We start from the raw sequence: 24713 nt of genomic DNA, 5'->3' as shown, positions 1-24713 counted from the left end.
CTGCACATGTAGTGGCTCATTATCATGGGCAATAGTTGGCTGATCATTTCCAGCATCATTTCCTGCATTTACAGATTCATTTACACCAGCTGTTGTACAGCGGGCACATTTTGCTGTCCAAAAGATATTTCTTCCCAGAATACAACCCTACGGACCTCCTCAGTCTTTTCGGGCTGTTTGTGCATGCGATCTTCCCGGAAGATAATGTCATTGCTGCGTAGTACTTTCCTCTTCTCGGGATCTCATAATCTATACCCCATTTCACCCTCGTCACCATATCCTAAGAAAATGCATTTACAGGACTTTGGCTCAAGTTTGCTGTGTTTTTTTTTTGTATAGCAATTGTAGGAAATTCATTGAGTCTATAGGCAGAACTTTCATATAGGAAGACTACCCAAGCCGCCCTAGATACAACCACCTACTACTAGGGTGGGACTCATTATACCCAATGCACCGACCACTTGATCACGTCAGAGATCTTGAAGATGACATTCTGCACTACTTCGACATCTTAGTTTTAAGTTAGCCATTGTAGCCACATGTTGAAGTAATAACATTATAGCCCAGTGCACCAACCACTTCATCACCTCACAGACCTTGAACATAACATGTCCAGAACACTTTGACATCTTACTTTTTTAAATTAGACATTGTAGCCACATATTGAAGTAATAATAAGCACTTGGGCATACATATGCTCCTCTAGAACAATCTAGCTCAGTAGGCAATGAGTCTTGGAGTGTGAGAACTTAGGTCACAACATTAGCACTAGCACTTCCCATGAGTGAGTAGACACCCAACCTAAGATGATAGCACTAAGGCTAGAGGCACCACTAAGGCAACAATAGTGGCCTTAGTCTCATGACTAGACTCTTCATGCCTCCAAGCCCCATAACACTTTGAACTCGTATCGCTTGGGGGGGCATCCATTAGAAAGATGGATAGGTTGACCCTAACTTGACACATTAAGGCACATCGCACTCTTAGCTTGCTAAGTTGTAGGGCATGACACACTTGGGCAATAGGAAGTAACCCACATAGGACACCATGTCAAGATGGACTCTAAGAATGCCAGCTATGGGCTCACGTAATAAATCTATAACAAGGATTCACATACTTCCGTTACACACTTAAATAACCACCTTACTACCCAAGGTTGACAACTCCAACTTTAGGATCCTAGAGGGTTAAACCCTTAGAGTCGTTAAGCCACTTGACACATTGCAGGCACATTCACCATTGGGTAAGTCATTCATAGAAATGGGTTGCAGCCAACTTATCCTTTGTCTATTCATTTTAAATGGGTGGTGGATTTGGTGACCATGCCTATAGGTATGTAGCTGAAGAGATGTCTTGTGCTTCTGCACAAAGATTTGACAAATTGGGTGAAGAGAGAGGCCTTAGTAGAAAGACAATATAGACTATCTGTACTTCTCTTTTGGAGGAGATCTTTTACCATTATGGTTGTGTGGAAAAAGTTATAGCTAAGAGAGAAGAGTTGGATGCAAATGGGACTCGTAAATTATTTGCTCAATTGGAAAGTAAACTTGTATTGACTTTAGCTTATAATCCAGAAGGTAATACGAAGAGTGAGTGGGGGCACCCGCCTATCATTCAAGCACTGGAAAAGCTATATAGAGGAAGAATGAAAGACTGGCCTCGTTTATTGCCGTATGCTTTATGGGCTTATAGGACGATGCATAGTGCATCAACTAGACACATGCCTATTGAATTGATGTATGGACAATAGCACACCTTGCTTAGATTGAGTGTAGAAAGAAGGAACACTTGACTTGGCATCAACGAAAAGTGGTTGGATGTAACTCCAATCTGGAAGGCCCAATGAACAATTGCAAGAGGTGATTTAAGTCGATTAGTGAATTGCCGAAAATATTTGTTTGTGCACATTACAAATTGGTTTCAAAAGAAGAAATTTATGTTTGAACGTAAGCACTTGACGTAGGATATTCGGATTGGAATTGATAAGTACTTACACCATTGAAGTTAGAAGGGGCTATTGACAACTACTTAAGGGGGGAAACCAAACAACCATTTGTTGGAACTAGGTAGTATCACACACAAACTGAAAGTGGGCAAGTGAACAACAGGCTAGACCTTGTGTAAAGGGAACCTCACATGGGATTTGTGCCAACTACATACAATAAGTTCGATAAGGAGCAAGACAATGCAAATGATTAAGTCAATATAGACCAAGACAATACAAGTGCGTGCACTTGCGAGGTAGCCAAGAGACCTCGACTCCTGATAAGAGCCAACCGTAAACTTCTAAATATTTTATGAGGGAAGCGGAGCTCACACATACACTTTTACCCTTGCTAATCGAGAGAGTAATCAGACTCATAGAACAAGAGAGATACATACATACAACTCTCAGCATAGAAAATGAATAACTTTTGCAAAAAGTGCGCAAAAAGTGCCAAGGAAGTTTCACACGTTCTTGGGTAGTTTTTCTATTATGACAAATGGACTCCAATCAAGTAATCTAGTTGGATATCTCGCAATGACTAGTATACTGAGTAGTGACTCCATGGTAGATATACTGTCAGCACAGTACCTTGGATGCATGTTGAATACATTCGAGATCCACTACATATGAGAGCTATCCACAACTGGAGGAGTGGAAGTGCTACCTCCCCCTTTGAGTGTCAGAATATACTCTGAAACCTTGCTCTAATGAACTTGACTAAGCTCGAATCGAAGTGAGCTCTAACTAAAAGGCATCTAGGTAATGCTATAACAACTGAGGATGGTTTGCCCAGTCATCCTCTTCCATCCATTTTACATCCATTGGTGAAACAATGCTGAAGCTTCACCAAAAAGCATATGGAAAGTTTACCGCTAACTTACATCAAACCTCCACTAGAGTGTAGGCCTTTCTTTCCCTTAAACATTGTGATACTTTATACTTTCACATTGCTGCAATTTCAAGTTGGCTAATATGCGACATTGCATCCAATTGACTAGTCCCTCATGTATACCTGACATGCTAGGAGTACTAGATGCATAAGGAAACATTTTTGTTTGCATATTTTGGGCCATTGCAATGTGACAGTGCATGGGAATTTGCATACTACTAGCCATACCAAGATACATTTACCTATACATTGCATGCATTACTAGCAACATTTTTTTCTCATGACCAGCACTATATGGAGCATTGCATGACCAACATTAATACAATGAGTCCTAAACATAGTGAGCTACATATATGCATTGCCAAACTTGCCACTTTGTACCCCAACATCATGCCAACATTGTTGTACATGGGGTTATGTAGATTACGAGCCACATTTGGATACATTGGGCCTTGCACACCATGCATTGGTTGTTGCATACCATAAGGAGTAGTGCCATACATCCCCGTATGCGCTCCGTAACCCACGATAGCATGGAAACTAGTGCCACCTCTAAAGTACCCTAGCTGCCCCATCATTGCATGCATGGCTTGTTGTCCAAAAAGCATTGGATTGGCACTTCCAAGTTGCCCTTGCATATGCATCAATTGCCCTATTGTCATCATTGGCTTATGCTTACTACCCACATTTAGAACATCATGTTGCTATATTGGCTCTTCCTTCGGTGTATGTTGCTATCCCGAAGCTCTTGAAGATGATTTACTCTTCTTGCCTTTGCTGCCCTCTTTTAAGGGTTTAAAAAGTGCATAACTTGAGGATCATTTGCCAATTGCATAAACATTTCAACAGCTGTTCCTAGCTGATCTTTAAATTGGTTATCAAATTCCTCTTATTCTTACTCATCATCTGCTTTAAAGGCCTAGAAGGATCCACGTTTTGATCTAAACCAACATTATGAGCTTGCTGTCCGTGATGTGTGCCTTGTTCAAGATTAGGCGTTGCATTTTTCCTAACACTTTGTGAATTTTCAGATTGGGAGGCATCATCCCTACTTGATCCCATCTCACTATCTGAAGTCATTCTTATTGTAATGCTTAGCTGAATACAATTTCAGCACTAGAGCAAAGCTCCGGACCTTCAGTCAATTGCCTCGGGCCGATCAATTGGAGGGAATAGATGATATCCCATCGATGGAACCATGAAACGAGCCTTCCTTCTCGGATAGGGTAGTAAATAACCTGATTTAACACTACTTATAGCAAGCATAAAATTCACATAAACTGAAAACACAAATATTACCACTTTAATCTTGGACATTGGATATCTTGTTGGCCCTAAAATTGGTGCCTCTTGTAGTATTTCTTTGTCTTCTATAGCAAATGGATGGAGTAGAACTGAGATCTTTTGATCTCCTTTGCTATTCGAAGTGCCTCTTGTTGTCAAAATTGACTAGGAAGTCTTTAAACCAATTTGCCTCTTGGTTTACCTGAGGATTGTTGGCCTTTACGGTGCTCCTTGAAAGACAATTTCAGTCCCAAATTTGAATTGGTTGCCTGGCCTCTTGAATGTCCTTGAAATTCCTTAATTGCAGTAGTGGAAATGTAAGTCCTGGGTCTGTAATTCTATGTACGCATCCCAAGGTGGCTGTCAAACCCTAATTTCTATTGTAAATTAGGGTTCACAACAGAGATTGATTGAAATCTCTTTCTCTGATGGCTCAAATGGTTGGAAAATGCTGAGATAACTTAAGAAATGGTTAGGGAATGAGAGAGAATACTATAGAGAGAGAAATTTCAGAGTTTCATTGCAAGAAATATTGAAAAACTGCTGTTGCCTTGCTCAAACAGCCATGGAAATTGACATCTACAGCTTAGGATCACTAGAAAGACTGCTGTCCTCTCGTGTCTGCTATCACGTGCACAAGAGGGACCTTGGGCTACTGCCACTTGCTCTTGGAGGGCTCCAAATTGCAGTCACATGTTTTAGGACTGATCCTTGGTAGCTACAAATCACTTCAGCAGCCTCTCCTTGTTCTCTAACAACTATCTTCTCACTCACAATGGCTGGAATAGACTTCCACCAGCCCCTAAATACGTTTTTCCCACTTGCATGGGCAAGTTTTGACAAGTGGCAACCTTTAAATCTAATTTTTCAGCATTATCAAGCTTATTAAATTAATTGTTAAAATATTAATTTTAAAAATTAATTTAATAATTACTCTAGTACTTAAAAATTTAATTTCACTAGCCAATAATTAACTAATGCCTAGTCTCTAATGTCACCGCTGACATTAGTGGTCGATAAATTGGTCTAGGCTCAAATTTGATATCGAGTACCACCTAGCACTTGTCAGGCATAACTTGTTACAACTTTTTCCTTTGACACCTATGGTATCCTTGGCGTCCTTGGCCTGTTACCATGAAATAATTGCCATGTTCATCACATGTGCTAAACAACCTTGCACATTTTATTAATATCTTAATCAAATATTATCGACAAAGTTAGAGCATCTTAAAATTTCACATCCTCACGACAACACATGTAGCTAACATTGGTGTCACACTTGGAATTAAGAAGCAAGTGAAGATTCCCTTAATACCAAAACAAGAAGACAAATATAGAGGAGGAGATGATCCCTATAGCTTCATAGAGTAGTTTAAGTAGGTGTATGAGGCAAACCATGTCATCCTTGACTTGAATAAGGCATAAGCTTTCGAGCTGTGTCTCGGCGAAAAGAGACATGCATGGTTCATGGGATTGGATGCGAGTGAGAAATCATAACTTTTCACCTTAAAGAACCTCTTTATAGTGTGTACAAACTGTGTGGATGCTTTAGACATGAGGTTAGCTGTCTTACTGAGCTCCTTATGCAAACTAGGGCCATCAAGAACAAAAATGAGGCCCATACTATCCATGCCCACAATAGTTGGCATTGCCAGCACCACCTGAGTTGAAGCCAGCTGCACAAAGGACATTAACCCATCTAGCATACCATGGGCACTAGGGCCAATTGTTATTCATCCTCATGGCAATGCACCAATACATTGCATAGAGGAACCCAACAAAGAGGAGTACACTAGTTTGTACATCACATTTTATGAACAAGACAACACAGTTCTCATTCACTACTGTCAGATTCTTGTGATGATACTAGGATAGGGAGGTGGGAGAGGAGCAGTTGAACCTAGGGACACCATCAAGTGCTGGAACTTTGAGCAAGTTGGATATGCATCCACAACATGCTCATAGAAATCGAAAGCTCCCAAGGATAGTCATATCAAAACAGAAAGCGAGTACAAGCAAGGGAATTGTCCCATTGGTGCCTCTAAGCCTCTTGAAAGTTGAAATTATCAATGATGAGGACACTATACCAATTCTAGACTCCAGTAAATGCCATCACTAGAGCATAGACTTGAAGATAGGAGTTAGTATACTTGGCCTTTTATTGCAACAAGATCCATAATAGGGAAGAAGAACTGCAAAAAGAGGATGCATGCTGAAGCTAAAGTCACCTTAACAAGTGAAGGACTCACGACTCTACCAACAAAGACAATCTCATCTAGTGTTGTGAGTGTGACTGCTGTGCCATGTACTGAGAAGGCAGCCGCAGCAAAAGTAGGAGAATATGTAGGAAGACTTATATCATAAGACCATCATGATTGCCTCTATGACCAAGACAAACAAGGTGGAGCAACTGAAAGCTTGACTGGGCCTTGCCATTGTAGCATTGGGAAAGTTGGACCTTTGCATCCATTTGATCACCATCTCCTACGAGCCTACTAAAGAAGGACTTGTGGATCACCTTGACAGACAGGCTACAATGACCAAGAATTGATGGAAATGGGGCCAGCACCCTTGGAACCTAGTGTGGCTCATTAAGGGCTGATAGAGGGAACTACCGTGGAGCCACCTAGAGTCATGATGTCCACATTAGTTTAGATGGAGCTATTAGATTTTGATGCTCCCCTAGAACATATGGTTTCTTGATCTTGGGTCATAAAAACCAATGGAAGTGACTCTGGACAAACCAGGAAAGGTGTGAGAAGATGATCAAGGTCCTACAACCACTAACATAGAAGGTCACTGATCCCCCACTAGAATTTCCTATCTTTGAAGACCAAGAGGAGGATTTAGAAGAAATGCTGCATCAATACTAGGAAAAACAGAGGGTAGAGATCGCAATAGTGTTGACTTCAAACTATGAAGAACCAAGGTTTAGACAGGCAGTATCCTTAAGCACAGTGCAATTACTCATCAAAACAGGGGAGAACATTGCAAGAAAAGGGCTCAACCAACAGGATAGGGGGGCCTTCCATGAAGCATGCAAGCTCCAAGGGTATAAGAGGTATCTTGGAATGAGCCCAGTGAGGCATGGGGTAGGTAATGAGAGTGGCATTACACCATTCTTGAAGCTGATGAGCACATCTGGTCCACCTTTTGCTACTAACCACCCAACAAGTGGGTAGATGCACTGTATTGTCCATATCCAGAAGACATGGCAGTCACTATAATATCCAGCTTCATGTGGCATATATGATTTCGCAAAGATCCCTGATGTGCAAGCTATTGAATCGAAAAAGATCTATCTATTCTAGCCCACGGATCTCAAGCCTTGCTTCGTTAGGAAATTGGTGAAGCTTTTGCAACATGCACCCACACCATATGAGGATGGCCTGCCACCCCTCTTCTTCAACATGAATGTTGGGATTGATCATGTCGCAATGGAATTGCTACATCTCGGAGCATTGCTCTTATAGTCCTATTGTACCATCATCCTGGAAGACATGGTTAACAGTAGGTTCCCTTGCTGTACACATCTATTCTTCCTAGAATCTTCTATTAAGCTGCGAGACTCTGTAAAGGAATGTTTGCTAAGCAAAGGGTGTCTACCAAAAACATTGCAGCCCCTCCCTAAGTGATACAAAGCATTGGAAAAGAAGGAAAATAAACGAAAAGAAAAGAAAAGAAGGGGAAATTTTCAGTATTTAGGAATTACAAGAAGGTGAATTCAGCAACGAGGAGAGCTCATTACCTGTTCCTCTCGTTGGATTTCGACCTCCACGAAACCGGTTGAAATTCTTGATGAGGTGCTTCACCTGGCCAATGCACGACCTAGAGGAAGGCCAACAAGAAGTAATATACCACATGGTGGCTAGCTGAACCACTACCCTCCCTGCTAGAGAGAGTGTTGCCATACTCTCTTAAGAGGATCTTCTTTCATGATGCTCAAGAGTAAGGGTGCTAACTGCTGCTCTGAGGTAATGTCCATACCCACCTTGTAACGAAGGTTTCTTGTTGTGATACTGTGGACCCAAATGAAAATCATGTGTTCTCCAGTCTGGCTGTTGTGTGTGACAAACCCAAATCGATAAGACTTTTGCCAATTAATAAGGGTAATCTATATCCAAATACATAGAAGTGTCATTTCCAAACTCTATATCCAAAAGTCTAAAGCTGCTCAAACTGTGGATGGGATACTTGATGCCATGAATAGCTGTAGATAGCTGTAGATTGGTACCTTAGATAAGACACTCATGGCCTTTGCCACAAATAGGAAATGTAAAGGTGCACCGGGCAGCCCTGCCTCATCGATGTTTGAATAGTGAATTTGTCACCTCTAGAATCACCAATTAGGACTTGGCTATGAACTGAGTAAAAGAGGGCTGCTACATTTAACCATCTGCTCTAGGAAACCCATCCTTAGTGTAGTTCCATCCAACTTTTTCAGAAGCCCTCTCAAAGTTGAGGAGTACAATAAGTTTGTGTTTGTTGCAATATCAAAGAGTTACTGATTCCTAGAAGGTAAAATACTGTCTTGGATACTGCAGTTCCCAACAAAACATGTTTGGGTAGGCTGCATGATGTCCGGCATGAGAAGGGATGGATAGATATTGCTCTGCTAAGGGAAGGATCTTATGCACGTTCAAATCAAAGTGATCAGTCTCCACTGAGGAATCTCCAGTCTGTCTCTGCTCCCTTTCGGGAGGAGGCAAAATGATTGGTCTCCACTGAGGAATCTCCAATCTGTCTCTGCTGCCTTTTTGGCTGAGGTGAATCAGTCGCCTAGACAACCTCCGTGTGGCATGGCTCCTAATGCCATAATCCCTTGGAATGCTGCAAGAAGTCCTTAGTGAACCAAGCCCCCTTAGCTCAAAACCAAAGCCTTGTCCACTCGATCATCCCTTGGACATTTGCATGTGGTCATGGCTAGTATAATGTTCCCAAGATCCTCCTCTAAAAAGGATCTCCGGGTGCTCTGCCAAATAGGATCTCTATTTGTCTCATAACCTGGAGGTCTAGTCGTGGAGCCCAGCAGGGTGGTATAGTACTACATGGCTACCTGCCCTACCTCCTGAGGTCTGTTGGCTAAAAATCCATCTTCTCTCCTATTTCTTCTGAGTCCTTGTTTGGAATGCCCAGAGCCTGTAGTGCAGAAAAACTCGATTCAGCTCCTGTTTGTGTCAAAAAACAAGCTCTTGCATGAAACTTGTACCGTGATCTGACTTCCTTTGTGGCATCTATCTCTGCTTTGGTGGCGTGCATCCTCACAGCCACCCACATGCATGGTGGAATGTAGCTTAGTACAACTGAAGTTTCTCCTTGTCTTCGTTACAGTAACATGCCAATGACATAAGATAAGGGAGCTGCATGCATTATTTTTGTACAGACAAAATCAAAAATTCGTTTTACACAGGTTGAATCAATAAACTTATGACTAAGCATGTTGAAATGATGGGGTTTAGAAACTAAGAGGTGTTTTGTTTGGGTTTTAATTTGTCTTGTGCATCACCTTGAACATTCTAATCACTTCTAGTGTATGTTCCTTCATACTTCATGGTGCCAGGTTGTGGTGTTCTGTTTTTCAAAAAATAGATGTGATAAGTCAGCAGATAGCCTTACTTCTGCAGATTTGACAAGCACGTCTGAAAAACGGGAGATCCGTGTCTTTTGTGACAAGGGTTTCTCTAGGCTTAAAGGATCTGATCGCCATCTTCCTCAGGTATACATATTGAATTTGTACATTGAGCACTGAACTGCTTGCTGTTTGAATTTATTGCTTCACAATTTCAATGCTAAAAGGATTCCCTTAAGGGAAAGCTCGCTCAGGGAGCTAAAAATTTTTTGTTGAGCCAAGATGGCCCTCTCTTCTGACTAAGATGAGATCAAGGATGTTTCATTGCGTGCTATTGTGTTGGGCTAGTTTGGCTGCCTGCCTTTGGTGGAATATTCTCTGTCTTTGCAAAGAGTTTCTGTGTTCTTGTAATTACTGAATAAAAAACTGTCAGTTTCTCTGGGAAAAGTAAAATTGTCTTTATCTTGTCATAAACATGGTCATGTTTGGAGATGCTTGTGTGTAGCTTCTATCTCTCCTTCCTTTTCCTGTGTAATTTCTTTTTGGAATTTCGGTTTTTATGAAGAAGAAAACAACAAGCTTAATTGTGGAAGTGAACGTCTTATGCTTTGGACTTAGATCAGTCAGTGTCACTGTTTTTGGTACTTTGCTTGTTGTTTAAATGTTTGCATAGGTTGTTACTGTTCAGAATTGTGGAAAGTGTTGTTATACAACAAGCAATCACTGTCTTATTCTTATGACACTGAAACAATTTGTTTATTTAGATCTCAGAGAAAAGGTTAATTAATATTTTACTGATGCTTGGAGAAAGTATGTTCGATCTTGCATAGCCTGAATGGAAAATGTATGGATCAAGATGCATGTTGTGGACAACTTCAAAGTTGAAATAGATTTTTGTTGACTTAAACTTAATGTATATTGTATATTCTTTTAGGTAGTCAGGCTGGAAGATCTTTTACGACGTGGAATAGGTGTGCACCATGCAGGTCTTCTACCCATTGTAAAGGAAGTTGTTGAGATGTTGTTCTGTCGTGGTGTTATCAAGGTCGGTATTAACTATCTGTGTTTTGTATAGCTAGAAGTTCTGGCTTAGATGAGCTATTTTCCTTGTCATTATCCTGTGTGATGTGTAGATCAGGGAGCCTGGTAAATAAATCAAGTTGTGCCATGACACGTACAGGATCACCTTTTAGGTTGTGAGATCTAGCAGAGCTCTCAAACCATTTTGAAATTGGTATTGGAGAGATGATAGTCAATTGCAGACCAAGTATGTTGAGAACTACATCGGTAGTAGGATACATGGATAGCGTATCCTTCTAGGGAATTTTGTAGTCACTTCAACTAGTTGAAAAATGTCTTTTTGGAGGAAAGTACCTGGCATGGGCACTTGTATGTCTGCATTTTGAAGACTAGGTCATGACAGTAGGTTGGGTTCATGCAGAGACGTTTTCAAAGTAGATTTCTTTAGAATTATCTTATTATCTGGGACTACTATGAAAACGATAGGTGAATCCCATCTTGGGTGTTTTTGAATTATTTTCTCAATGATATCCATTCTTTGTCTGAAATCTATAAGTTGCTTCAATTCTTCCATTAAATTATAGTATCTAACTTGTTTCCAGTTATGTGCTATAGGTTTTATTTTCAACTGAGACTTTTGCTATGGGAGTCAATGCACCTGCTCGAACGGTGGGTTCATTTTGAAGTGGGAATGATATCCAACTATTGTATCACTTAGATTATATAATTAAATGTTAACAATGCGACAGCAACATCATTTTAAGATTCTTACTGGACTGCTTTGAAAGCAGGGCTATGCTAACAGGGACACAGTTACACTTTAGATGATGACCATAAAACTGCATGTCTTCTATTATGATTGTGACTGGTAGTAGTGCATGCCTTTCTGGTGTCTATACTGCATGAGCAATCCCTTCAATAGTCTCATTAATTGTGCATTGGACAATTGGCAAAGGATGAGGAAGCATTACATCTAGGAAAGCATCAGATAAAGAGCCGGTGAAGCCCAGGTTTGGACTGCTCATAGATGTATTACTACCAGGTTCAATGATCAAGCTAAATAAATGATGAGGGGCTTTTCAAATTATATGAGATTTAGGCACCTTCTTCCATTTAGCGATCTCTCACATGGTCTGCTGTCATATAGACTGCCAAACTGGTTACTTTACTAGCCCTTGAGAGCATTCAGCTTGGGAGATATATATGCCCTATGTTTATACTTGTTTCATGTATGGGGGCTTTTGTAGTGTTTTGACCTTAGTGACTATTTTTATTGAGGGATTTCAGTAGAGTTGTCTGTCCTTAAAACAAAAAAACTCAAGTGAGGAGTTGGTGATCTTTGGCGAGCAGCTAGTGGTAGTGTTGATGGTCCAGGATCCAGCATAGTTTCATGTCCCAAGTGATAGCTAATGCCATAAGATTGACTGGTATAAACAAAAGTCTTCTTGTACTACAGATAGCCAATCTTAGACCTATGGTTATGTTTCTGTCATGTATTTGGGAATTTATATGGTATTGACCTTAGTCTATATTATCACCCAGTGATTTTAGTTAAAAAGATTTTCTTGGAACTAAAAAGCTCAACAAGGGAATTAGAGGTTTTTTGTGAGCAGCTAGTGGCATTGTTGATGACCCAGAATCTACAGATGACTTCGTGTCCCAAGGGTTAGCTGATCTGGTAGGCTTGACTACAAAAGGATCATTGTAATGCAGCTACTAACTTGGAGTGTCACGATGAAAACCCTATTATTGGATCTGAGCCAAGGTTCCCCATGGATCCTTATCCGAGACATGATGTGTGCTTTTGGCAATGTTTGATAGAGCAAACATTGAAGTGACACTGCTCTATAAAAATTTGTTAAGCAAGTAAAAGATCTATCTAGTTCTTGATAATTGTCCTGGTCCTCATTCTCCTGCTCCTATTATTTTTTAACGTTTTCTTTGTTTTGTCTTCCTGTTATAGCTTTTGTTCATTGTTGGTTTTTTGTTTTGGGTGGGTGGGTGGTTCATCCTCCTGTTCATTGGCATCTGTTCCATACACTCTTCTGTTTTTGTGAAGAATTTGAATCTGAGAATAGAGATTTTACAGAGGGCCTTTTGGGTAACCAACCGGAGGCAATGGGAGAGACACAGACACACACATGCTTGTGCACGCATGCACATGCATCTGCATCCACATGTGTGTATGTGTCTGCATGTTCTCCAACAAACCACACCCACACATCCACCCACCACACACATCACCACCAAGTCCTTCCTTTCACCTCATACGTTTATGAAATTTGAAGAAAAATTTGTGGGATTTCCTATCCAGACAATCAGCAAAGATGTTTCATTGGGCTTTTTTGAACTTCCAAACTTGCCAATTTGTTGACCAAAGTTCAATGTATATAATGAGGCTTTGATATGATAAGTGAGTCACAATATTTAAAGTGTTTTTTTCTTGAAGAAAAGACAAACCTATGACACAACCACTGTTCCTTATAAACCAGTTTCATGCACACTTTGGTCCCAACCTGGTCAGTAATGCAGATAGCCGTATGGTGAAAAGTGCAAGGGGCAACCCATCTTACTGAGTTGGGAATTGTGAACCTGGCCCACTAGCATTTCTTGGAAGAATTCGCCTATGGGGGACTGTAGAAGGAAGGGTAGAGACAATTACCATTCCCTGAGTATACCCAACTTTAGTGCAGAATCCATTTGACATATGCATTCTGAACACTTCAACAGTAGCTATATTCTTGCGAATTCTTCTTCTGATGGAAACAGATGGAGAAGTAGACAGAAAACAAAGGACACACTGAGGACAGTGGCAAAAAATCCCAGGCTGCATGTGAGGAACCTATAGATTTACAGAAATGTGGAAATTTGGCTAAGCTGTAGGCACAAAATCTGGCTGACCTAACATCTGGGAGAAAAACCATGTAAATGATGATGCATTATAGGGATACCGGACAAGGGCCAGAATACTCCTGATATAGAGGACAATGCAGCTGTAGAATAATGTGCATGGGAGCAGGATGCAGAACAGAAACACAGAAGGAGGGCCATAGAAACGGACGTTCTCAGATTGGCAGAAGAAAAGGGGTAGCAGAGAAAGAAGATTGAGAGAGAAAATTGCTGAAGAATGCGCCACCTGAAGCTGCTATGAAAAACATAATAGGGGACCTAGACAAGGGCCACATTATCCAAGATTCAGATTTTTGAATAAGAGTTTTGGCTCAAGGCTGGTTTTCTCTGTTTGAAGAATATGAGCATGCTTTTGGATTTCTATGTTGGTTCATAATCATTGTCTAATAATTAATCACATAACAGGTTGCATTCCATAGCCTTAGGAAGCATGATGGCAAGACTTTCAGGCAATTACATCCTGGTGAATATACACAAATGGCAGGAAGAGCTGGGAGGAGAGGGCTTGACAAGGTAGTTCTCTTTTCCATCTGCTATGTTCAATCAATGTGTGCTTGACAAATTATTCTGAAATTGAGCTTTCAAAGCTCATTGATGATGTATAGTTGATACTTTACATGAACTTTCATATAGATCAGTTGTTTACATGTTCCTAATTGGTTTGGGTTAAGCCAAGCTGATTGCACTTTTGAGATTGGGGACACTTATATGGATTCTAGGTTGGGACTGTGGTCATTATGTGCTGGGAAGATATTCTTGAAGAAGGAGAACTCAAACGCCTTTTGACTGGAGAACCAACGAATCTGGAATCTCAATTTAGATTAACATACAATATGATCCTTAATTTACTACGCGTGGAAGATTTGAAGGTGATACCTTTTCTTTCAATAACTGATATCCCCATCATCATCCCACCTCTTTCCAAAAAGAAAATAGCAGTGTCAGTTTTTAAATAGCTCATGGCATCAACAGGCAAGATCTCTTTCTTGCTTATTGCATATTGTAATTTCGGCCTGAATTTTTGTTATTTTTGTGAATATATGCAACATGGTTACAGGTAGAAAGAATGGTAGGACATGGATAGGCATGTACATTGTGTGGCAACCTAAGCATCAGCACATGTTAAGTCACCCTAGCCGGCCACAAATGTCCTTATCTCTTACAGATGATCAGATTTTTACATCTCTCAAATGATGTAGATTGTATGATTGCCATTGATCTTTCTCACACTAATGCTAGTCTACAGGTATGAAACTAAAAATAAAGAAACACTTTTTGCGTTGGCTTTTATCTGGGCCACTTGTGAAAACTTGGTTGAGCCGTGGTAAGTTTAAGTTTTTCATGGAAAGGGTAAGTTTCAAATGCTTTTGGACATGCATACCATAAGTGAAAGGTTCAAGAGCTGAAAGCTGCAGAATGGTTTGGCATCTTCTTCTATCTATGAATTCCTCATACGATTTGCCACTAAAGGCTGGTATAATGTGTCTTTTGGTACAGCTTGTACTAGAAATTCTCCTTTATCTTTTTACGTAGTCATGGTAGTGCTCTTCCATTACCTTTGTGTTCCACAAGAACCTGATGTTAAATTGAAAGTCAGTTGCAACATCATTGATTTCCACCTCAAATGGAGGGTGGTCTATACCCGTCCTTACAGTCCCCTTCTTGGAACGTCTCGTTGTTGCTTCAAAGGTGGCCTTGATATGCAAGCGAGTGGGGATGCCGAATCATGTAGCCATAGGAAAGTGACAACCGAACTGTAGCAGTGGGCAAGGGGTGAGGGTGAATGTGAGGTCATGGGATGACAACAATGGGACTTGTACTAGCAAGTGGTTTTGCATTCCCTTTTTTTTTCAGTTCTGTTTTCTAAAACAAGTGCAGCTAGCCTGGGTTAAGGACAAGGTTTCCAAAGGACGGGGCAAGGCCTCACCAGCAGCTGTTTGGCCATGCAGCCTTGATCACAATTTGATGGAGCTATGTTTGATTGGCGGTGCACTTGCAGGCAGGTGAAACCAATTGAAGAGGCTGGGGCATATGCAAGTGGGTAGGCTCTAGGGCTATGAGGATGAGTGTGAGGAGGGGTAAAGTGAGGGGAGGGCAGGGTGAGGAGAAGGGTTGTAAGGTCAAAGCAATAGGTCAAGGGTAGGTGATACAACAAGAGTTAATGTACCCTTTTTTGGGCTTTTTTTTTGTCCTTTTTTAAAAGAAAATGATATTGTATTAATGACACTTTGGAAAAAGATCCCCTTGAGGTTAAAAAGAAGGCCATATAAAGAGCAGCTAAGTTCATCATATGCAATGGTTATGTGAACAGCCAATCTGGTGGCTGTTATGCCATGACTATTTGAGGGGCTAGAGGTGAAAAGAAGGTGATGTAATCCCATGTCCATATGAAATCATCTCTCCTTCTCATCCACTTCGAACCACCTTGCAACCTCTTCCGTTTCTTGTGGAGAGCATGGATGATCTCTGTCCAAATCTTAGAAATAGTCTCCATAATGGAAACATGGTGATGGTCAATAGTGACTATACCTTGCAGTTCAAATGAACAAAGCAATGATACTAGCAATCAACTCCCAAGTCGCGCCTATGGTAGATCCTCAAGTCCACTATGCATCTGAGTAATCTAGACGGGAGATCCTGCTCAAATGCTAGCCAATGACGAGAAAAAGTTTCTCCCTTGAAAATGCTCATACGTGCAATGTTCGGCCTCTTTATGCAACCCAGACTACTACCCCCAAGTCACTACTTTAGTTTGTGTTCTGCTGCAAAAGACCATCTTGTGGGCTTTGCTCCAGAACTCATGGGCCGTGGGACAATGCCTTAGATAGTGCCTTTGAGTCTCCTCCAACTCTCCCGTCTGGCAGATGCTATTGGACCTGTGCCATAATAAATTGTCAAATTGTTATGAGCTACTAGCAATAGGAAGAGAAAAGTCTTCCCAGGCTTGAAGCTGTTATCCAGCCTCCTCCAAAGGTCAGGCAAGAAGGGATCTCGGATAACCTATATGTGTCAGTGAGGAGTGGCTGCTTGTTCTGCTTTGATCGTTGTCTGTATTCTCCTCCCTATGTTGGAGTTGTAGCTAAAGAAAGCTAAATAATATGGTCTGTCAAGGAGTAGGTCTCTCCAAACCCACTCGCTTGGATCCCACGATGGTCTCTCTAGGAGCTTGCTTTGATAGGCTTAATGTTTGCATCCTTGAATTCAGCTAATGGCTGGGTTGGTGTGAATGTGCTATGCTCTCTCAGAGTGTGCCACTACTCTGATCTTGTGTCTAGAGTAGCTTGTGAACTCTTCTTGATCTAAGTCCTCTCTCTTGAATTTGGCCATCATCCTGCACTGTGAAAGCGAAGATCTTACCTCTGCTTATTGCAATGACCCCAAGTAGGATCAAACCTATGGAGAACAGACTTATCCAGGTCTAAGAGAGAGTTGTATTTGTCCTCTACTTGGGACGAAGCCTCTCTATCACTCTCTACTAAATTCTCGTGCCTCTAAGACTGCAGTCTTTGCCGTTGGATCTCTTGCAGTTGTTTTTAAAAAGCAAACCAATCTCATAATGAGAAAGTGACTTGCATGGAGAATTCCCTCCAAGAAAGATGGGTCCTCTGGCCAAGAGCATGGCAAGACTCTGATTCCGGTAGTTATTGAGAGAAGAGGATGCCTCGTGTTCTCTTCAATTGTGGTTGGTGGTAACTGATGAATGGTAGATGAGATAGATCTCTACACGTTGATGATGAATGCCGCAAATCTGACCTCGAAACTGCTCCCTAGATCTCTAGTTGTGATCTCCTGGAGAATCCAATGATTCCTAGGCTCCCATGGTTCTCCAAGTGTAGGTTGAGTAGACTAAAACATCTGTAACAATAGTTTCTTCTAGGGCTCCTCACCCCCTAACAATGAGCTTAAGCAAGAAAGATGTGCTTCAGCTATTTGGTTTTATGATTTATCATCCCCAAACCTCCTCAGAATCTAATAACATCCTAAGCTACCTTTGTCCTAGCTGGGCTCCTATCTCCTCTTGACCATAGTCTTGATTAGGTGCTTCACTTGGCCAATGCATACCCTAGACAATGCCCAACAGAAAGTTATGTGCCACACATTCGTGAAAAGGTCTTGATTGGTGACCATCATAATTGCAAAAGAGAGCCTCATCAAGTTCCAGTAAAGGAGCTTCTATCAATTGCTCAAAAGAAGGGGTGCCTGCTATTGCTTTCAAGAAATAAGAAATGTCAATCCCCACGACATCCAATCTCTCTCACTACGGTCCCATAGAGAACCCAAGTGAAGTCATGATTATGTCTCCAATCTTGCTTCCTAGTATCACATACCGAAATCCATAAGACGTGCCAATTGTTCTGAGTGCCAAACATTCTACTAAAGATCACCATGACTGCTACAAAGGCCCTAAAGATACTCTCGTCCCTGTTCTAGTATACAACTTTGTCATCTTGAAAGTTCACATTAAGGAGCTCTTCACACTTATGGATGGGTAACGTGATGCCTCTAGGACAAGTGGATCTGTTTGTCAAAAAGAATCTTTTGGCCTCTACTAGAAATTTAAATAGAAACAATATTAACTAACATCATTGTCTCTTTGATCTATGAATACTAAATGTCTCCCTTCTAGCCCCAATGATGAGGACATGGCTATGGGCTGAAGAATAGAGGGGTGAGATTGCTCTAACTCTCTACTCTAGAAATCACATCTTATGCATGGTTCCCTTCAAGAACTCTGAATCTCCATGGCATATGTCTTGTTGAAATCAAGAAGAAGCACAATGAGATTCTGGCTCCTAAAACGAGCAAGAGTGGTGGACTTCTAGAAGATGAAGATGTTGCCGATCATGCCATCTCTAACAAAATCAGTTTTACTAGGATGAATAATGTCGTGGGTATCAAGGGGCCCAATCTAAGACTCATTGCATTTGCAAGGATCTTGTAAGCACTTCTGAGCAAAGCGACGTGCCTCCACTATGTAATCTTGAATTTGTCCCTTTTAGCCTTGAGAATGAGTTGGGTCAATCCCTTGGGTAGTCTCTGTGTGACATCTGTTGATGCAATTATTTCCTGTAAAGCTGCATGGAGTTCTATATTGATAAGATCCGAGTAGATCAAGATAAAGCACTCGTTAGATGATAATCTCATGGACACTTCTAGGAATTCCTTCTCAATAAGCACCTCTATGGAGAAAGCCATTAGATGCCTACTCATCCTATTAGAACTTAGTAACCAGCCTCCTAAAGCATCCGAAAACAAGAAAAATAGTCTTCTCATTGCTGCATGTACTTATTGAGATTATTGCACATGGTGACTTTTCCATTATTCTTGAAGACTATCACAATTGGTGATAGTTATATTCCTATGTAAGATCTTTAATACTCAAACAGAATTTTTTTCTCTTTTTTAGAAAAAAAGCGTAATGTATTTTTGCAAAATTAATAGAATGAGTGTGCCAACACATCATTGCAAAATAAAGACTCAATGTGAGAATCACAATTCAAAAAACAATGGGTAAAATAATTTTATGCAGTAGATCACAAATCAAGAAAAAGACATTAAAATGTGTGAAAGTGGTAGATCCATCATTGGACAAAATTTTTTCTTTTTTTGAGTAAGTTGCCACATGCCCTACCTCCTTGGGGCCTTGTCCAGAAGACTAGGAGCAAGATGGAAGTTTTTTGTTGAGAGAGAGAGAGAGAGAGAGAGAGAGTAAGTGAGTGAGTGTGTGTGTGTATCTCATGAGGACATGTATTTTTGAAACCTTACTTAATATGTGGATTAATTTTTAATCATATGGTTAAGTAAATGCTGCACATGTGAGGTGTAACTGGGGTTAGATTAAATTTACGAGCCCGAGACCTGAGGCATCAAGGGATGTCAAAGGCAAAAGTTGCTATAAGTTATGCTGCACATGTACTTGGTGGTATCTGGTGCCAGTTGTTGGCCTAGGTCATTCATTTGGCCTTAAGTGTCAGTTGATTGACACTAGAGAAGTGGCATTTAATGTTACCTAACGCTAATCTGATGGTCAAAGATGGTGTAGAGACACTCAGGAATGGAAGTTGCCTAGCCAATTTAATTATTGGCCAGTCAGATTATTTTTTAGGGCACTGAAATAATTATTAGATTAATTTTTAGTATTTAAAGACTGAAAAATTAACATTTAATTATGGATGATGTTGGAAAAACCATTTGGAAAGGCTATCAAAAATACCCATGCAAGACTGAAAAACGTCTTTAAAGATTAGAGAGAGGCATTTTTAGTGGATTCAGGCTACAAGAGAGGGGGAGGAGATGCTGTTGGTCTGATTTGCAGCCATTGGAGGACCTTCTGAGGTAGCGAGGGATAGGAGAAGACCAATCAACTTCAGGTCATAGCATCTACAGGTTGTTGAGACAGGGTAGCAGTAATAAATGACTGCTTTTCTTCAGTTCTTTGCATCTACAAGCTGTTAAGATAGGACAGTGGTAGTAAATGACAGATTTTCTTCAGTTATTTGCAAAGAAAGTCTGAATTTTCTCTCCTTAGCATTCTCTCTCATCTCCGAGTCTTTCTATAGCCTTGCTCCTAAGGTTGCAGCATTGAGATCACCAGAGGCTGAGAAATTTCAGATTTCTCTGCTGTAAACCCTAATTTGCAACAGAAATAAGGGTTTAGCAGCAGCCTCGGAAAGCGTGCCAGAAATTGGAAGTTTTGAGACTTGGATTCAATAGGGTTGAAGCTGTTTTCAGTCAAATTTAGGTGGAGGGACCATCAAATAATTGAATATGGGGCATTTTCTATCTTTATCAAAGTGGGTGAAGGCCAATTGATTGCCCGAATCAAGGGGCCAATTAGATTAAAGACTTGCTGGTCATTTTAAACAACAAGGGGAGTTGAAATACCAAAAGGGATTGGGAGAATCCCATTGTACATCAACTTCTTCTTCAATTAAGTTAAATAAATACCAAAAGGGTTGCTAGTTTTGGGGCCAATAGGGTGTCCAATGTCCAAGATTATATGGTAAAGTGTACTTTTCAGTTTTGTGAATTTGTTAATTGTTGTAAATAGTGCTTAATCAGGTTATTTAGCACCCTATCCGAGGAGGAAGGCTGTATATATATATATATATATATATATATATATATATATATATATATATATATATATATATATATATATAGAGAGAGAGAGAGAGAGAGAGAGAGAGAGAGAGAGAGAGTGTGTGTGTGTGTGTGTGTGTGTGCGCGCGTGCGCGCACGTTGTTAGAGCTCATTGGCTGCACTTTGAAGGGAGGAAAAAGATAGATAGGACATAGGTGGATGGCCACCAAGAGGATGCATACTGCCAAAAAACAAAAATAGATGCTATGAAGTAGGCAAGGTTGAAGTATAATTACTATGCAAGGGCTTTTTTCTGGACATAGACAGGGGATAGTGTGAACAAATAATTCTTTCATTACAGGTTCCAGACACACTAGATAGGATGCTAGAAGAGTGAAGAGATCAGATGAATCCCTTGCTCAATGGCTACAGGATGTACATTAGATGGCCATAGATAACTAGATTGCCTTGTTGGGTTGGATGACGAGGCTTCTAGGCTTGGAGAGGGATAGAGAGATTGTGTCACAAAGTACCAGTAGAGTAGTCATGGAGAACACGATGAGACACTTGATGGCTCTATTCTAGGTCAAGATTGATGCCCCTATTTAAAAAACTCATCAAAACACACATCTCAAGTGATGGCAATGGAACACAACTAAGGATCTCAAGGTTGATAGGCCTCGGAAGGAGAAGCATCATGACCAAGAACACAAAGACAAGTAGCAATAGGCCACTATGCAGTACGGGCCTCCTAGGTTGTTTCAGCACAGAAAGCTGATGTTTCACGACTCTTTTCTTGCAAAACTGCTCACATAAAACTACTCCAAACACAGCCTTGTTGTGCTGTGAATGGTTTCTGAGGGATTTCACCCTCATGAAGACCCAGTTTACTCATGTTGTGATTCAAGTTTGGATGAATTGGAGATGAGTGTCAGGAATGATGGAACTTTGTCATTGCTGGACAGCAGCAAATGTCATCCGTTGTAGAGGCTATTGCCGGGAGAAACACAGATCCAGAAGGTAACACTCCCACAAACAGTTTGCCAACACCTTCCATGGAAGGTTTTGTTAAGACAGAGAGCACAATGATCGAGACACGCAATGCTTTCTCACAGTAGAGAGACACATAGAGTACAAAGAAGAGAGTAGAGTGAGTAGGATGTTCTTGGGTACAATGAAAGTACAAATGTGCCAAGGGTGTGTTCACACTCGTGCACATATAAAAGGCACGATGGCCCTTTATTCCCAACAACCTCCTACCTAAAGGCAATGTGCCTTAAGAGAAGAAAAGAATCAACTAAGTCTAGGTATGTACAAAGCTGAAATACATATACCTATCCAACTCCCATCATTTGTCGGCAATGAGCAAACCGCTCTACTGGAAGACCCTTCGTGAGAAGATCTGTAGAATTATCATTTGTATAAACTTTGACAAGCTCAATGCTCTTGCTGTCAAGTAAATCTCTAATGAAGTGATACTTCACCTGTATGTGCTTTGTCTTTGCATGAAAGACGGGATTCCGTGCTAGCATGGTAACACTCTGACTATCACAATGGAGAACAGGTAACTCTGTAATGCCAAGCTCTTCCACCAGACGTGAAAGCCATAAAGCCTCCTTGCATGCCTCAGTGGCAGCCACATACTCTGCCTCTATAGTAGACAATGCAACACACTTTTGTACCGTAGAGATCCAAGAGACTGTTCCTCCTATGAAGATAAACACATTTCCAAAAGTGGACTTTCTATAATCCGCATGACCTGCATAGTCTGCATCTGTAAAGCCAACCACAGATGCCTTCTACTTTCCAAAGTAGATGTACAAATTCTTTGTGCCTTTGAGGTTTCTCATAATACCTTTCACTACTTCTCAATGCTTTTTACCAGGGTTTGCGATGTATCTGCCTATCACTTCCACTGCAAAAGCAATGTCAGGACGTGTAGCATTCATAGCATATATCAAAATGCCAACATCTGAAGCATATGGTGTCTTGGCCATTTCATTCTTCTCATCATCAGTTGTACGGCTATCCTCTGCACTGAGTTTCACATATGGAGGCAATGGAACCCCAATTGTTTTTCCCCCCCTCCGTATTGAAACGTTGCAAAACCTTCGAGATATACTTTTGCTGAGATAGATAGAGTAATCCTTTTGACCTATCTCTGAGTATTCACATGCCAAGAATGTGACTTGCATCAACAAGATCCTTCATGCCAAAGCTGCCATGAAGACTTTGGTTCAATGAGTCGAAGGCATGAGTATCCCTGCGAGCAATCAGCATGCCATCAACATACAAAACCAAGATAATCAGGTTGCCATTTGCTGCCTTCTTAGTGTACAAGCAATGATCCACTTGACTTCTATGCAAACCTTGAGATTGCATAAATGTATCAAACTTATGATATCATTCTCTTGGTGCTTGTTTCAGCCCATACAAACTCCTTTTGAGTTTACACACCATCTTTTCTTTTCCTTTTGCCACAAACCCTTCAAGCTGTTCCATATATATGTCTTCATGCAGATCACCATGTGAGAATGCAGTCTTTACATCCATCTATATGAGCTCCATATCTTCAGCTGCAACCAAGCCCAAAATGATTCTCAATGTAGTTATCTTGACTACAGGAGAGAAGATCTCATCAAAGTCAACTCCATGTTTTTGCTTATGATACCATTCTCTTGGTGCTTGTTTCAGCCCATTTAAACTCATTTTTAGTTTACATACGATCTTCTCTTTCCCTTTTTCCTCAAAACCTTCAGGTTGTTGCACATGTATGTCTTCATCCAAATCTCTATGTAAGAATACAGTCTTTACATCCATCTCTATGAGCTCCATATCTTCAGCTGCAATGAAGCCCAAAATGGTTCTCAATGTAGTCATCTTGACTATAGGAGAGAAGATCTCATCAAAGTCAACTCAATGTTTCTGCTTGTATCCCTTTACAGCCAATCTTGCTTTGTACTTTGGTGAGGAACCAAAAGTGACCTTCATCTTGTAAACCCATTTGCATGTAAGCATTTTCTACCCTTTAGGCAATTGCACCAAGTCCCAAGTTCCATTTTTTTCAAGAGATTCCATTTCTGACAACATGGCTTTATACCATTTCTTGATATCGTGTCTGTCCATTGCTTCCTTGAACCCAACTTTCATTTTCTCGGGATCCCATAATCTATACTCCATTTCACCTTCATCACCATATCCTAAGAAAATACATTTACATGACTCTGGCTCAAGTCTGCGATGTTTTTCCTTACGTATGTACACAAATGCTTCACAGTCAGCCACTTTCAAGTGTGCATATGTAGGTGGCGTGCCCGACCACGCTTCTTGGGAAACTCCCCCTCCCCTAAAAGACTTGTTTGGTGATCGATTAATGAAGTGTACGACTGTCATAACAGCCTCTATCCAAAAACCATGAGGTAAAGCAGCATGAGACAGCATTGTACGGACCTTATCTTGTATTGTCCGATTCATACGCTCTGCAACTCCATTTTGGGGTGGATTATGAGGGGCAGTGAGCTCCCTCTTTATCCCTTTGGTGTCACAAAATGCCTAAAAGGCCTTGGACACATATTCCCCACCATTGTCAAAGCGAAGACACTTAAGTGTCTTATCAATTTGATTCTCAACTAATGCGAAGAATTTTTTAAACTTGTCAAGCACTTCATCTGTAATATTTCCGAGGCCAAAAGGATAATGTGCATTAAGGGCAAATTTTTTTTAAATTATCCCCTCCTTCCCCCAGCCGATGGTCGTGCTGGAGGAGAGGGAGGGGAGGCACAATGATTGAGGCACGATGACTGAGCACCGTACTGGAGCTCATTGAGGGGGTGAAGGCCATGCGTAAGGCCGCGTGGGGGAGGGAGGTTCCTCTCCCCTCACCTATATAAGCCCTGTGCCATGGAAGTAAGGGGGGGAGCTGAGGGTAACGCTGCATGAGGGAGAGTGGGTGGAGATTTGACGCCGCCAAT

The 24713-nt window shown here is 41.0% G+C and overlaps 1 protein-coding gene across 4 annotated transcripts in view; it reads left to right on the top strand.

Moving 5' to 3' along the window:
- LOC148031405 (RNA helicase, ATP-dependent, SK12/DOB1 protein) overlaps window positions 1-24713 on the top strand; it is a 228864-nt gene that overhangs the window by 173134 nt on the left and 31017 nt on the right. For all 4 annotated transcript variants that reach the window (XM_087684930.1, XM_087684931.1, XM_087684929.1 and 1 more), the window contains 5 exons: window positions 9721-9876; window positions 10664-10774; window positions 11365-11418; window positions 14065-14172; window positions 14379-14528. In XM_087684930.1, coding sequence (XP_087541056.1) covers window positions 9721-9876; window positions 10664-10774; window positions 11365-11418; window positions 14065-14172; window positions 14379-14528 — 579 coding nt within the window. The remainder of the gene's footprint in view (window positions 1-9720; window positions 9877-10663; window positions 10775-11364; window positions 11419-14064; window positions 14173-14378; window positions 14529-24713) is intronic.

The sequence above is a fragment of the Lygodium microphyllum genome, chromosome 9, assembly GCF_053477565.2.
Source record: "Lygodium microphyllum isolate KBCC chromosome 9, Lygodium_microphyllum_v1.1.10, whole genome shotgun sequence".
NCBI classification, from domain to species: Eukaryota; Viridiplantae; Streptophyta; class Polypodiopsida; order Schizaeales; family Lygodiaceae; genus Lygodium; species Lygodium microphyllum.
This window is presented reverse-complemented; position numbering and strand designations above follow the sequence as displayed.